Source organism: Podarcis liolepis (assembly GCF_965112155.1).
Source record: "Podarcis liolepis genome assembly, chromosome: 3".
Lineage (NCBI taxonomy): Eukaryota > Metazoa > Chordata > Lepidosauria > Squamata > Lacertidae > Podarcis > Podarcis liolepis.
This window is the reverse complement of record NC_139557.1, coordinates 79733649-79746613: the sequence shown is the minus strand read 5'-3', so window position 1 is coordinate 79746613 and position 12965 is coordinate 79733649. Positions and strand designations below refer to the sequence as shown.

The window sequence follows — 12965 nt, the reverse complement described above, 5'->3', positions numbered from 1 at the left end:
CCACCTTGCCCAAATCTTGCAGGATAAGGATTCCCACGCGACCCTGAAAGTGGCTAGGTTCCTGGTCGCTGTCCTCTCCCAAAAGCGACGCCAAGGAGCGCCACAAGCTAATTAAGGCGTAGCATGCCTTTCCATCTTATAGTATTTTATTGTTATAGTGGTGTTTTAGCGACTGTGGTTTTTTTTGTTTTTTTTCCCCACGGCACAAGCTGTCACTTATGTGTTGTTTTTACCTGTATGGGCCTATGGCCGCAATAAATATTATCTAAATATCTTTTCAATAGATCCCCACAGATTCTAGAGCAGTATTCTTATTATTTATGTGACTATTTTACAGTAAGCAAATCTTCAGTAAGAACTTTCAAGGAATTGCATCGTTCACCATTATACAAATGTCAAGTACTGAATCAGTGGTACTTAAACCACCTGAAGTGGGCTTCTGAGCATAGCTCAGAGTGTAAACTGGTTTAATGACATTTCTATTTCACACTTTCTCTATGGACTTCAAGGCAGCATACATAGGATTATCCTGTCTTATCTTTTCCATAGCATATAAGGTTCATCTGCAGTGAGAAGTCACAACTTCACCCAATGAACTTTATACTGAATAAAGATTTGAACCAATCTAATATTCGCTCAACTATAAACCACCATTAATTCCATGGGAATTATATCACTGTCTTAAATGAATTCTGGATTGCAGTGTGAATTAGCAAGTTTGGTTAAAAATAACTCAACAAAGTTATTTCCTTTGGGAAATTAATAATATATACAATTATATTAATAGCATAATAGCATAATAATACTTTGAAACCAGTGAGTCTGCTTAACATTTCAGAATAGAAGAAAACACTCAAATCATTTTTATGTGCAGTACTCCAAACTGTTCCATTTTCATTAACTTTCACAACTGCTCCACAAAACATGCACTTAATTCAAATTATTTGCTTTCTGCAGAAATAATATAATAATGTAGTTTGTTAAGGCTGTTGGGAATTGTAGCTCTATAAGGAGTAAACCAAACATTCTTCAGGGAAGGTTTGTACTTTAAAAGTGTAGTGTACATGTGACCTTAGTGAAATCTCATTACTTCAATGGGAATGAATTTCAACTAATATTGCAAATTTATGGCCTGTAACATCCCAGAGACAGGATTTTAAAATAATTTTCCCCTCCAAGGAAGGAGAGAGACCTCACAATTTCTCTCTAGCCAAACCTGGACAGTGGGAAACGGGGGTATGTGAGGATCACACCAGCAGAGGCTGAAACCTCCTAACCTTCCAACATGCTTCCTGAATGGTGGGGAGGGAGGGACTACCCTGGCCAAGAAATTGATGTAGTTTATTTTCTTCCCATTGTAATTTAAGAACAAAGCTCCTGGAACAGGTTTTCTTTTTTAAAGGAGCAGTGCTAAATTCAAACAGGATTTGAATATAGTAATTATTCCAGACTCAGCTCTCCCTTCCCAGACCTTCTATGTATACTGAATCCAACCCAGTATTTCTGATAATGATATTAGAAGTTTTAAGAAAAATTGAGGTCATCCATGAAGCTAAACCAAACTTTGAAGATACCTTTCAAAGTTTACCTCTGATGCCTTACATATTATTCTTCAATGTGTCTTCATGGCGCCTAACAGTCACTGTGGTTGAATGAAGAAGTACAGAACATCTGGCCCAACAGTAAAAATACACACACAAACACACTGGAATAACCTCCTCAAAAGCAGATGGCTTTCGAGCAGTAGCGGTAATGGGCTATACAAGCCAAGGGACAAACACTAGGACACCAGATGCATCCTTTGGGTCAAGTGTTGCAGACTTCTGTACCACTGGACTAGGGAGATATCAGCTCTTTAAACCCCAAGACAGCCATGGTGTCAGTGGCTAGCCTTGTGCAAATACCTGTCCATGGTATGCCTTATTTACATGAACATTATTTTTGTAAATTATCAACCAAGGGCCAGCATGGCCTAGTGACAAGAGTGTTGAGCGTCAGTCAGGCAAACCTGGATTCAGTTGCCATGACTCAATAGTGACCATGTGCAAGTCATATTTAATCAAGGGTTCGTATTCATAAAATTTGACTTGCAATTCTAATGTATGACTTACAATTACTGCGAGAGTTGTGAAAGTGAAATAAATCCCCGCCAGGACTCAGTGGCGTAGCGTGGGGGGTGCAGGGGGGGCCGGCCGCACCGGGCGCAACATCTGGGGGTTAGGGTTAGGGGGCGCAAATCCACGGGTTAGAGGGCGCAAATTACTTGCCTTGCCCCGGGTGCTGACAACCCACGCTACTCCACTGCCAGGACTGTAAAGCACTTTGCACACCTAGCAGCTTTGATATATTTTTGTGATATAGCAGTATATAAATATTTTTATAAATAAAATAAATAATAACAAATAATGTTGAGCAACAGATGCAGTAGGCTCACACAATGCTCCCCAAAATATAATGTCTGCTGGTCTGTATACACAGAGCTCACTGTTTATTTATAAGACACTTTATCAGTTGCCTGATGGGTACGCTGAATAAAGCAAAATTCTAAACAAGTACTTTAAACAAGTGCTGCAGACATATTCACTGAGACCACAGAACTTGCATGCATAAAAAGTTGTAGAGTTTGCAAACTCACTTTAAATATCAATTTAAATCAGACCAAGATAGATAGGGCATGTTAATTACTGTACGCTAGCCACCTACTTTTCAGACCCGGGGTCACAGCAAGGGTTACCAGCGGCGTAGCGTGAGTTGCCAGCACCCGGGGCAACGCAAGTAATTTGCGCCCCCTAACCCGGGGCAAGGCAAGTAATTTGCGCCCCCCCAACCCCTAACCTGCGAGTTGCCGCGCAAACAACGCTGCTTGCCCGGAGGAGGATGGAGGCAGAAGCAGCAGGCGTCGGTGGCGGCGTCGGCGCTGCTGCAGCGGCTGCTCCTCCTGCGAGCAGTGAGAGGAGCGCAGCCACAGCGACGGCGGGGGGCGCGCGCGCTAGGGCGCAAGGCTGGCGGTGGCGGCGGGGAGCCCAGCGGAGGAAGGAACTTGTCCCTTCCCTCTGGACTCGCGCCCCCCCCAGATGTTGCGCCCGGTGCGGTCGGCACCCCTGGCACCCCCCACGCTACGCCACTGAGGGTTACCATAGTTTACCAATGTCACTCACCTCTAAACACATTGGGGAAGGCATCAGTAGAAGCTGGTGTCCCTGACGACTTTCTCAAGTGATTAAAATGCACTCTTTCGCCTTGAAAACCATCTCTACTCCGCCGGTATTCCAAGAAATCTGCCGAGCCTGACTTTTGAGCTATTTCAGCTCTGTGATCTGAAATCTCATCTGTCCAGTCTGCTGATCGACTAAATGAACCTGCCAAACTGGCTGACCTCTGCTTCTTGGTTGGCGCACTCTCCTTCCGCTGAGAGGACTCGCGTCTCCTTTTAAAGAGTGGGCTCTGGGATGGGGAGAGACAAGGTGAGTGATTTGGGGAACTCAGCTGCCTAGTGGTGGTTTTGATGTAGCAGGGATTGATGAGAGGATAGGGCTTAAAACATTTGGAACTACGCACAGGACAGCTTGAGAGATCCTCAGAGGAAAAAGTACCATTTTTCAATTCAGAAGAAAGCCCATCATCCAGCACCTCTCTGCTGGCTGACAAACTCTGCTTCCTTTCTTTGGCTCCACCAACCTGATCATGGCCTGTATTTACAATATCATCCTCTCCTTTTGAACCTGAAAATTCAACAGCTATTCCTTTAGCCTCTGAATCGCCAGATGGGGATGGAAAATTAAACATGGAACTGCCTAGCACAGCCCCATTCTCTGTCGCTGCAGCATTTAAAGGGGGTAAATCTTTCAGTTCACAAGCAAGTTGGTCCTGCTCCTCTGGCAATTGCCCGTGCTCTTCCTGCATACTGAATACACTGCTGCAGGAATGCCCCATTACGTTTGTTGCTTCTTTCACTTCACTTTCGGTATTGCAGGTGGCAATATATTCTGTGATTTCCGATTTCGCTGAGACAGGCTGTTCAGTATCTGGACTGCTGTCTTTGTCGCTGCTTAGTGAAAGAAACCTTTCAAAACCTAAGGGGGTTGCTTGAGAATTAGCCATGTGTAGGTCCATTGTTTTGGTGCCATGCTGCTCCGTTCCAATGTTAATTGCCCCCTGCTGCTGCTGCTGCAGTTGCAGTCTAATAGCCTGCTGGATATCAGAAAGCAAATCCTCTTGTTCGGTGGCTGAATGGAAACTGTATATGTCCGTATCGGAGCCGGAGCTGGTCCTTTGTCCATCCTGCGGGTCGGCAGCAGCTGGACGATTTTCATTTGTATTTTCAAAATGATCCACATCTGTGTCCGAGAGACCCCCTTCATCTGCAGAAATGCTTATATCAGGAGTTTTGGTGAGAATCGAATGAGCGCTGTCTAGCTCCCCTGTTTGTGAGGCCTGGCTTTCTAAAACATCCTCTCTCGAGCTGCTGTTTCCATCTTTAGCCTTGGACAGATTTTTTCTGATCCTTAGATTGGAAAACACAGATGCCCGAGACTCTGACTTCCCCTTTTTTTTGCCGGATTCATTCCCTTTGCCGTACCTCCCCAGTCCCTTTTTGCTCCCTGCTCCCTTCTTTGTGCCTTCTGCATCCCTGGGCCCAGAAGCATCCTCGCCTCCTTCATGCACATCACCTGCATTCCTTTTCAGCTTCCCATCTTGGTTCCCCATGTTGTTTAGCAGTCGTGCAGCGTCAGGAATCAAGCCATGCCGCTCGCCTTCATTCAGCTGGCCTGGCAGCGAGGACCTCTCGAGTAATCCAGGTTTGTTTTCAAGAGGCGGTGATGCAAGCGGAGCAAAGGCTTGCTCTGCCTCTCTCCCAGCTGCTGGAGCTGCCTTTTTGCATAATGTGCTGCTAGCACAGGGCTCCTCAGGGACATGCTCAGTAGAGCACCGAGAGATGCAGACAGCTCCTTCCAATGGTAGCTTGTGGCACCGTTGCCTTTTCAGACTCAGTCTGCTACAGTCCTGGCTCTCTTTGGTAGATATGAATAGTGATTCCTCAGCAACAGGAACTTTCTTCTCCACTGTCAGAGTCCTCTGCATTGCAAAATGCTTTAATTCCAGCCTTTCAAAGGATTAATTCCTGGAATTGGGCAGGGGTTACGAAAGGAGGGGGAGAGAGAGAGAGAGAAGTAGGAGGGAAATTAAACCTCAAATTCCATAATAACTTTTCACAAAAGACACTAGCAGCTTTTAATCTTTGAAAAGAAAAATGTTCTGCTTTTTAATAGTGTAAATATTGCCACAACATATATTATTTCTATTGTGCAAATACTATATTATTTTATACAGCCTTTTAAAAACTCTCACACAATTCAGCAACACAGTTCTATATATATTTTAATATAAAAACTGCAGCATACAGACACACAAATTCTTTGCAGAAATTGTTAAAGGTTAATGATGCTACAGATTATTCAGTATACTGGTCTCAATGACCATTCAGAAATAAGCCATTTGTATTCCAAGTGGGTACAAATAATGGTAATCCTCAAAGGGATTAAGTTCATCAATATTCAGCACACACTCATTGTTTCCTCTTTAAACACAGAGCATTTGGTAACACCAACCAACATCAGGAAGATGCAAGTTTCAAGTAAGTTATGCCTCACTTCATGTTTGATTTTTTTTTATTAACTTTTAAAATACTATATGACTTGCTAACTTGAATTGTTTCTACTTTTGGTAGAGGTTTGTGCATATTAATCCTTTGGTGCTTTATGTTCATGGGATTACGATGTTTTAAATTAATTTATGTAAAACAGGAGGGCATGAGACATGTCATTATAAATCAAACCCAAACTCCATCTGTTCCATCATCCAGGCTCCTGACAGTAGCCTATACCAATGTTAGGAAGCCCCCAGACAATTAGAGACCTACAGGAAGGAGGAAATTTATAATAGAGTGTTTACTATGAAGTATGTCCCACTGTGTTCAATGCAGCTTAGCATCCACAATGGCTTGGTGGTAACTCTCATTGAACTTAGTTGGGATACTGCTGAGTAAACATGCATAAAAGGACTGTACAAAGAATTATATACAGACCACATAGAGTGCTGTACACAAATATCCTACATTCTTTGTTTAACAATTTATATATATATATATATATATATATATATGGGGTGCTGTGGTCTAAACCACAGAGCCTAGGGCTTGCCAATCAGAAGGTCAGCGGTCTGAATCCCTGTGACAGGGTGAGCTCATATTGCTCAGTCCCTGCTCCTGCCAACCTAGCAGTTTGAAATCTCATCAAAGTGCAAGTAGAGAAATAGGTACCGCTCCAGCGGGAAGATAAACGCCGTTTCTGTGCGCTGCTCTGGTTCGCCAGAAGCAACTTAGTCATGCTGGCCACATGACCCGGAAGCTGTACGCCGGCTCCCTCGGCCAATAAAGCGAGATGAGCGCCGCAACCCCAGAGTCGTCCGCGACTGTACCTAGCAGTCAGGGGTACCTTTACCTTCATATATATATATCTCCTCCCCTTACTGATCATGAAATAAGGCGGTGGGAATTCTGCTGATATGTCCAGATCAGAGCTATCTTTAACCCCCTCTAAATCTTATTAGGTTTAGCCCATTGAATTAGAATTACACTCTTAAAATAATATAGCTTTATAGCCTAGAAAATTTACCTTGAGCATGTCTGCAAGTACTTTGACTAATTTAAATTCAAGTATGGTATTTAAAGTTATATATGTTGGTTTAAACTCAGATCTTTTTGCCAATTTGTAACTATTATTTTATGTTTTTATGCTGTATCCCATTATTCAATGAAGGTGGGTTAGAAAATGTAAATGGAAATATAACTAGGAAATGCGGTTTCCCTCTTTTCACAACACATATGGTATATGACCTAAATGTTTATCTTTGTTACACAGTCCAGTCCTAAGACTTGTTGCATTGGTGCCTAAGTGATCTTCATATGTGCCAGATTTCATCTGTTTTAGTGTTATGGAACAGATGAAGTAAGAACATGTAGCGTTCCCACGTGTAAACTCGTAACCTAAATAATATGCAACAAACTTCCTCAAGCTGCTTTTTGACCCTATAGCAAGCATCTTTTTTTACATGAGCTACTATTCAGTATCAATCCAGAAAATTGAATAATAATAATAATAATAATAATAATAATAATAATAATAATGGGCTCTCGGGTTGTGAACGTGATCCGTGTGGGATGCACATTCACACCCCGCAGTGTCCGTAACCCGCAGCAGCATGTCTGCGCATGCGCAGGTTGTGATTCGGTGCTTCTGCGCATGCGCGACCACCGAAACTCGGAAGTAACCTGTTCCAGTACTTCCGGGTTTCGGCAGTCTGTAACCCGAAAAAACGCAACCTGTAGCATCTGTAACCCGAGGTATGACTGTAATAATAATTTATACCCCACCCACCAATGGAATATTAAAAACACGATAAAACATCAAACATAAAACTTCCCTAAACAGGGCTGCCTTCAGATGTCTTCTAAAAGCCAGATAGTTGTTTATTTCCTTGACATCTGATGGGAGGGCGTATATGAATGGGTATATGAATGTCTTCCACTGTTCTGGGAGATGAGATTCCTCCTCCAAGGAGTATCACAATTTGCAAATAGAGTTCCAGAGTGATTATCAACTTTACAAAGATAATGAATTCTGCCACATATATTGTAAGCTCCAAGATGCAACTGACATTTTCATGTCATCATACATGATTTCAACACCACAGACCATGCCACTATAAATAGAAACCATGGCACCCGAATGATTTTAGCTGCAGCCCAAGGGCTACTTATTTGGAGAAAGTCCTAGTGAAATTTGAGTTATTTCCAAGTAAACATAGCCAGGATATGCATGGTTTTGTGTTGAAAGTTTAAAGAGTAATGCTATAGGCACCTCCTCTCAAATGCTGGGTTTTTGTTGTAAATTTTAGTTATGAACCAAATACTAATTCATTATTAGCAATGACAATAAATAAATAAATACTGAATATACATTTGGTGCAGAAACAAGATCACTCCCTGCAGTAGTTGTAATTCTCTAATTTAACTCTTCCTTACAAAATTAAAATAAACCAGCCAAAGTGCAGACAACTCCCTGTTTAAAAAACACACACAGAAACTTACATTTTCCTGTAGCTTATAGTTCCACAGCTACATATATCTACTCCTAACCACACAGGTGGAAAGTTGAGTGTAAGTCTCCACATATTTCTCCTCACCAGCATTACTTTGGATTGCATTGATGTCTTCACAGCACTTGCAGGAACAGGAAAAGACGTAGGAATTTGTTCCCTGCACCTGTAGCAGGTGATTAGCATTTCCTGGAAGAAAGCCAAGGTAAGCAGAACAACTTTTTCTCCAGGGCATGGAAAATCATTAGGGAGAGTAACCACAACCACATCAACATGGCCTTAGGTATTAGAATGCCTGAACTGCCCTGAAACCAGAAGGGGTTCGTGCATAAAAAAATAATATAAAGGGGTGATAGAAATGGAGGATGTACTTGAAAAGCACCTGTAACCAGGAAAGTTTGAAGAGAACTCAGTTTCCTTTTTCTTTCCTTTATACAAGCCTCATGATAATTACTGATTGGGGAAACAAAAACATGAGTGAAATTCAACCCATTACTTTTTTCTTTTTAAGCATTAAAAAAAAAAATTAAAGGGGATAAGACTGAGGTTTTAGCCATTAAGGCAATAATGGCTTCAAAGAGGCCTTACAAAGCACTGTTTTGCTTTCAGTATTAGTGGTAGTTCATTGTTTTTAAGAAACAGGTTACCTTTTTCTTCTTTTGGTATATTGTTTTGTGTTGTATACCACTCTTTTAGTACTTTTAGAACTGAGTAGAATATGAGTAGTCTATGAGTAGAATATGAGTTGTTATATTTATTATTACAAGAAATATTACTGGAGAATTGGTAGCTAGAACTGAACTTTCAATGAGTACCAGTAACCTGTACACTGTATGAAGAGTATCTGAAGACGTCTGCATGCAAACAAAAGATCATACCAATAACAAACTTAGTTGGTCTCTAAGGTGCTACTGGAATGAATTTTTTGTTTTTTTTACTGTGGCAGACCAACACAGCTACCTACCTGCAACTAGAACTGTATGAAAAGCTTACTAAAGAGAACTGCAGAACTGCACTCTTTTTATATGCTATATGGGAAGCATCAGCTGCCAGCTTGGTCCCTGCTAAGTACTTGTTTATCAAATTCCCAATGGCAATTTCACGAGGCTTTCCAATTGCCTTTAGTAATAAAATTCAATTCTGCAAAAAATGTATAGATACAAAATAACTGGCACTGACTTTGGCAAGATTAAATGAGAGAGATCTATATTGTGTATTAAACCCTTACTATAGGCCAGGGTTTATATAGGATCGCTGGTCAGAAAATATAAACTATTCTAAAGGAAATAAAGTGTTATTGCGGACAGGTTTTTTGACTCCTACCTTTGTCCAATAAGAAACATTCCAGTCAGATTAAAAGCCAGTTTCTACGCTCACACACACTTCCAAGCAAGCAAGAGACATTATTCTTGTTTAAGGATAAATTGCAGCTAAGCAAAAGCACTTGAAGAAGGCACAGAGCATGGCCTAGAAAGAGTCCCTAGGGCCAGATAGAGAGACATGGAGAGCCACATCCACCCCTTGGGCCAGATGTTCCCTGCTCCTAAAATAATGTAATTATTTATCACATTCTCAAAAGCTAAAAGTGGAGATGCAAGAATGTGCTAATTGGAAACTAAATGTGGATCCTTAAAGCAGATAGAAAACAGGTACTGTAATACCACACTAGGAAGCAAGAAAAAGCACCACTGCCTTCGATCCCCTGCCCAGATGCAAATTGTGTGGAAATTTACACCTGCTAAATTTCTGTGTGTCAAACTGCTTGCAAAGGCTCAGGAGTCAGGGTGTATCTGTGTGTGTGTGTGGTGTGGGGATCTGGCAAGTTTACTTCAGTCAGCAGGTGAAGTGTGATTACAGATCACTCACAAGATGTGGTTTCAGGAGCAGATGTCAGTTATTCGCTAGGATATTCACACTGCAAGTCGGAGGGAGGGAGGAGTATCTAGAAGAAAAGAGGGGGGAGGTTTTGGAGACATGTTTTAGAAAAAGGCTGGAAAGATGTGTGACTGGCTTGCACGTAAACATAACAACTGGAACCACTCTTAGGCTAGAGGGCATATGGTTACTCCACTTGAGGGAAAGCACCTTCTGTAGGGCACTTCAGAACCAAGGCCCTAGTCAAACATCACCAACCCATTTCTCTGTGACAACGTAGTCTGTGCTTTTTTTCTTTAAAAAAATGCTTAGGGGTACTCTCATTTTGACTCAAGAAAATCACCATTTTATAGTTCAAATAGGGAAAAATAAATACAGTACCTTGGGTTACATACGCTTCAGGTTACATACGCTTCAGGTTACAGACTCTGCTAACCCAGAAATAGTGCTTCAGGTTAAGAACTTTACTTCAGGATGAGAACAGAAATTGTGCTCCGGTGGCGCGGCAGCAGCAGGAGGCCCCATTAGCTTAAGTGGTGCTTCAGGTTAAGTACTGTTTCAGGTTAAGAACAGACCTCCGGAATGAATTAAGTACTTATCCTGAGGTACCACTGTACAAAGATTCACAGAATGTTTAGGGGTATGTGTACCCCTGCGTCCCTCCAGAAAAAAATCATTGCATGTAGTATTTGTATGAATAATGCTTTAACTTGCCTGAATGCCTTATTGCTATATAGTTAGGAGCAGGGGAATGGCATCAGGAACAGAGGGTAATCTTTTGTTTTGTTTTGCTTTGTTTTTCATTTCCAGAGGTCATTTCTTGCCTGTCATGCCCACCTTATGCTTGTTAGGGGCTCAAGAAATCCAATTCCACCCCTATCTTTGCATTTCCCTTCACCACTCCCAGCTCAACACCTTAACACCTGATGGCTCAATGACATGCAACCATAGACATCCTTTCCAGATTCCTGGAGCCCGTCGCATGCATGGCTTCCAAGACAGAAAGTGCAGCAAAATCATGGGAAACTTCATTGTCCTCTTTGGCAGGGCTTCAGATAAAGCTAGCCAACCTTTATCTGAGAGCCACCAAGAGCCTTGGCTGATACACAGGCTCCTTTCACAACCACACTAGCCAATAAATGTGTGCTATGACATGCTTCGTTCATTTTCTCCACTTCTAGCAATCAGCAAATTGGAGCTGAGCACGAAGATGCCATCAATTTGTTTAATTTAGTAGGTGAGTCCAGCCCTGAGAGGGCTCTGGCGTTTGTAAGAGATACATAAAGAATTGTCCCAGGTGTGGTAGTTCTCATCATAGTGTTACAGTGCTGGGAAAAGCTGCACCTGGTGGAATTTCCCTCAGAAGAAACCACCACTTAAAGGAAGAGGACTGGCCATGTTTATACCATTGGTCTTCTGACTACCAAAATTCCTTTGCTTGTAGGGTTGCCACCTTTCTTCTGGCCCCATTGCTCTGCCCTTTTATCAACAGAAAAAGACATGGAAAAATTAAAGGGGGTGTTCTATTCCTTGCTGCTCTCCTCCTTTGTGAAAACCACTTACATTTTCACGTTGACAATTTGGGCCCACAGAACAAGTGAAAAGATAAATCTGTGCCCAGATTTATCAGCTTTGGGGTAATTTCCACAGCCTCGAATGCATCTCTACGCTGAATGTGAATAGAACTGTTGTGAGGAATAGACTAGCGTCTTTGTTACTCTGTGCTGCACTTCACCATCCACAAAGCATATGAGGCCATCAAGATGCTAAGTGTGTGGCAGAGGATGTTTTTAATCTCCTCATATGGAAGAATGACGTGGCCATAAGTTTTAAACTGGGGTTTTAACCATTATCAGCCATTACTGGAGCAGTGAACTCGCAACTCAGAAATGCCAATTAGCTTCCTGGGTCTACGTACATTAATTCCCTCTCAGTACAGTGGGCATAAATTAAGACTTGTTGCTTTTTCCAGCAGTGCCCTGTCTTCTATATGTGGTTCTGTTCAGCTTAAAGTCTTTGCACTCTTAGGTCTATATCAGGGCAGAAAATGCTCTTCAGTTTGACGGCCTGTTGGCCAATCATCACAGGGCGTCATGCCAGACTGGGTGGGCATAGTTAAAGCAGAAGTGAGTGTGTGTCCCAAGTTGGGATGGCCACCTCACACTCTCTTGCATGCATGCGCACACCTCCCACAGACACAGACCACAAATACAAGCGTACCACAAACACAAATAAACCTTTTTGAGTATAGTGTGTGCTTTTAAAGACTTTAGGGTGGATGGAAGTACAGGAGCAGAGTCTTAACTCTAGCTCATAATACAAAGTTCTAATATTTAATTCTTCAAGGCAGGAGTGCCAACTTGAAGAAAATAACTTGAAGGAAAGCCACAATCCACAGAATTAATCACAAGACAAGGTGCGCTCACACCGTTTAAAAATGGCAATGCCCATAAACTTGGGGGGTGGGGCTCAAATATTTTATGGGAGCTTCTATGTTTGAGTTGGCTTCTATGCTTCAAGGATCATGGGTTGGTTTTTTTTCAGGTTCACTGAAATAATTATAGGGGATTGTGCCCATGAAAAATCTACCCTCAGTCAAGGAAAGTCCTGAATGAGCAAGCTTTTAGAGACTCTTCCAGATGAGGCTTGTTTTGTGTACTTCCTCAATCTTAGTCACTGAATTTTTCAGAGGATCTTATTTTTAAATTGCTCCTGTTCTCAAAACAAGCCATCATTTTTTAAATGGAGGTCTGTCTTTGTCTGTCATGTCACAAATTAGAAAGTCAATTAAAAAACAGCAGCCACCAAGGGGACACTTGCAAAGTGCGGTTTACAGGGGTGGCGGGTGCTGGACCCATTTGGCCTGTCCTAGCTACAGGGCTGCCAACACTGGAACTTAGAAAGCCACTGGCTTTGTTACATCCCTAGTGGGA

General features: G+C 42.1%; 1 protein-coding gene and 1 long non-coding RNA gene across 2 annotated transcripts in view; one reads left to right on the top strand and one right to left on the bottom strand.

Moving 5' to 3' along the window:
* Positions 1-8306, bottom strand: part of FMN2 (formin 2) — a 159839-nt gene extending 151533 nt beyond the window's left edge. The window contains exons 1-2 of the mRNA XM_083496737.1: positions 8150-8306; positions 3159-5122 (exon numbers count right to left, since the gene is read on the bottom strand). Of these exons, the coding sequence (XP_083352863.1) occupies positions 3159-5082 (1924 nt within the window). The 5' untranslated portion in view covers positions 5083-5122; positions 8150-8306. The remainder of the gene's footprint in view (positions 1-3158; positions 5123-8149) is intronic.
* Positions 8279-12965, top strand: part of LOC310704048 — a 56059-nt gene continuing 51372 nt past the window's right edge. Inside the window, exon 1 of the long non-coding RNA XR_014524524.1 lies at positions 8279-8362. This is a non-coding gene — a long non-coding RNA (uncharacterized lncRNA). The remainder of the gene's footprint in view (positions 8363-12965) is intronic.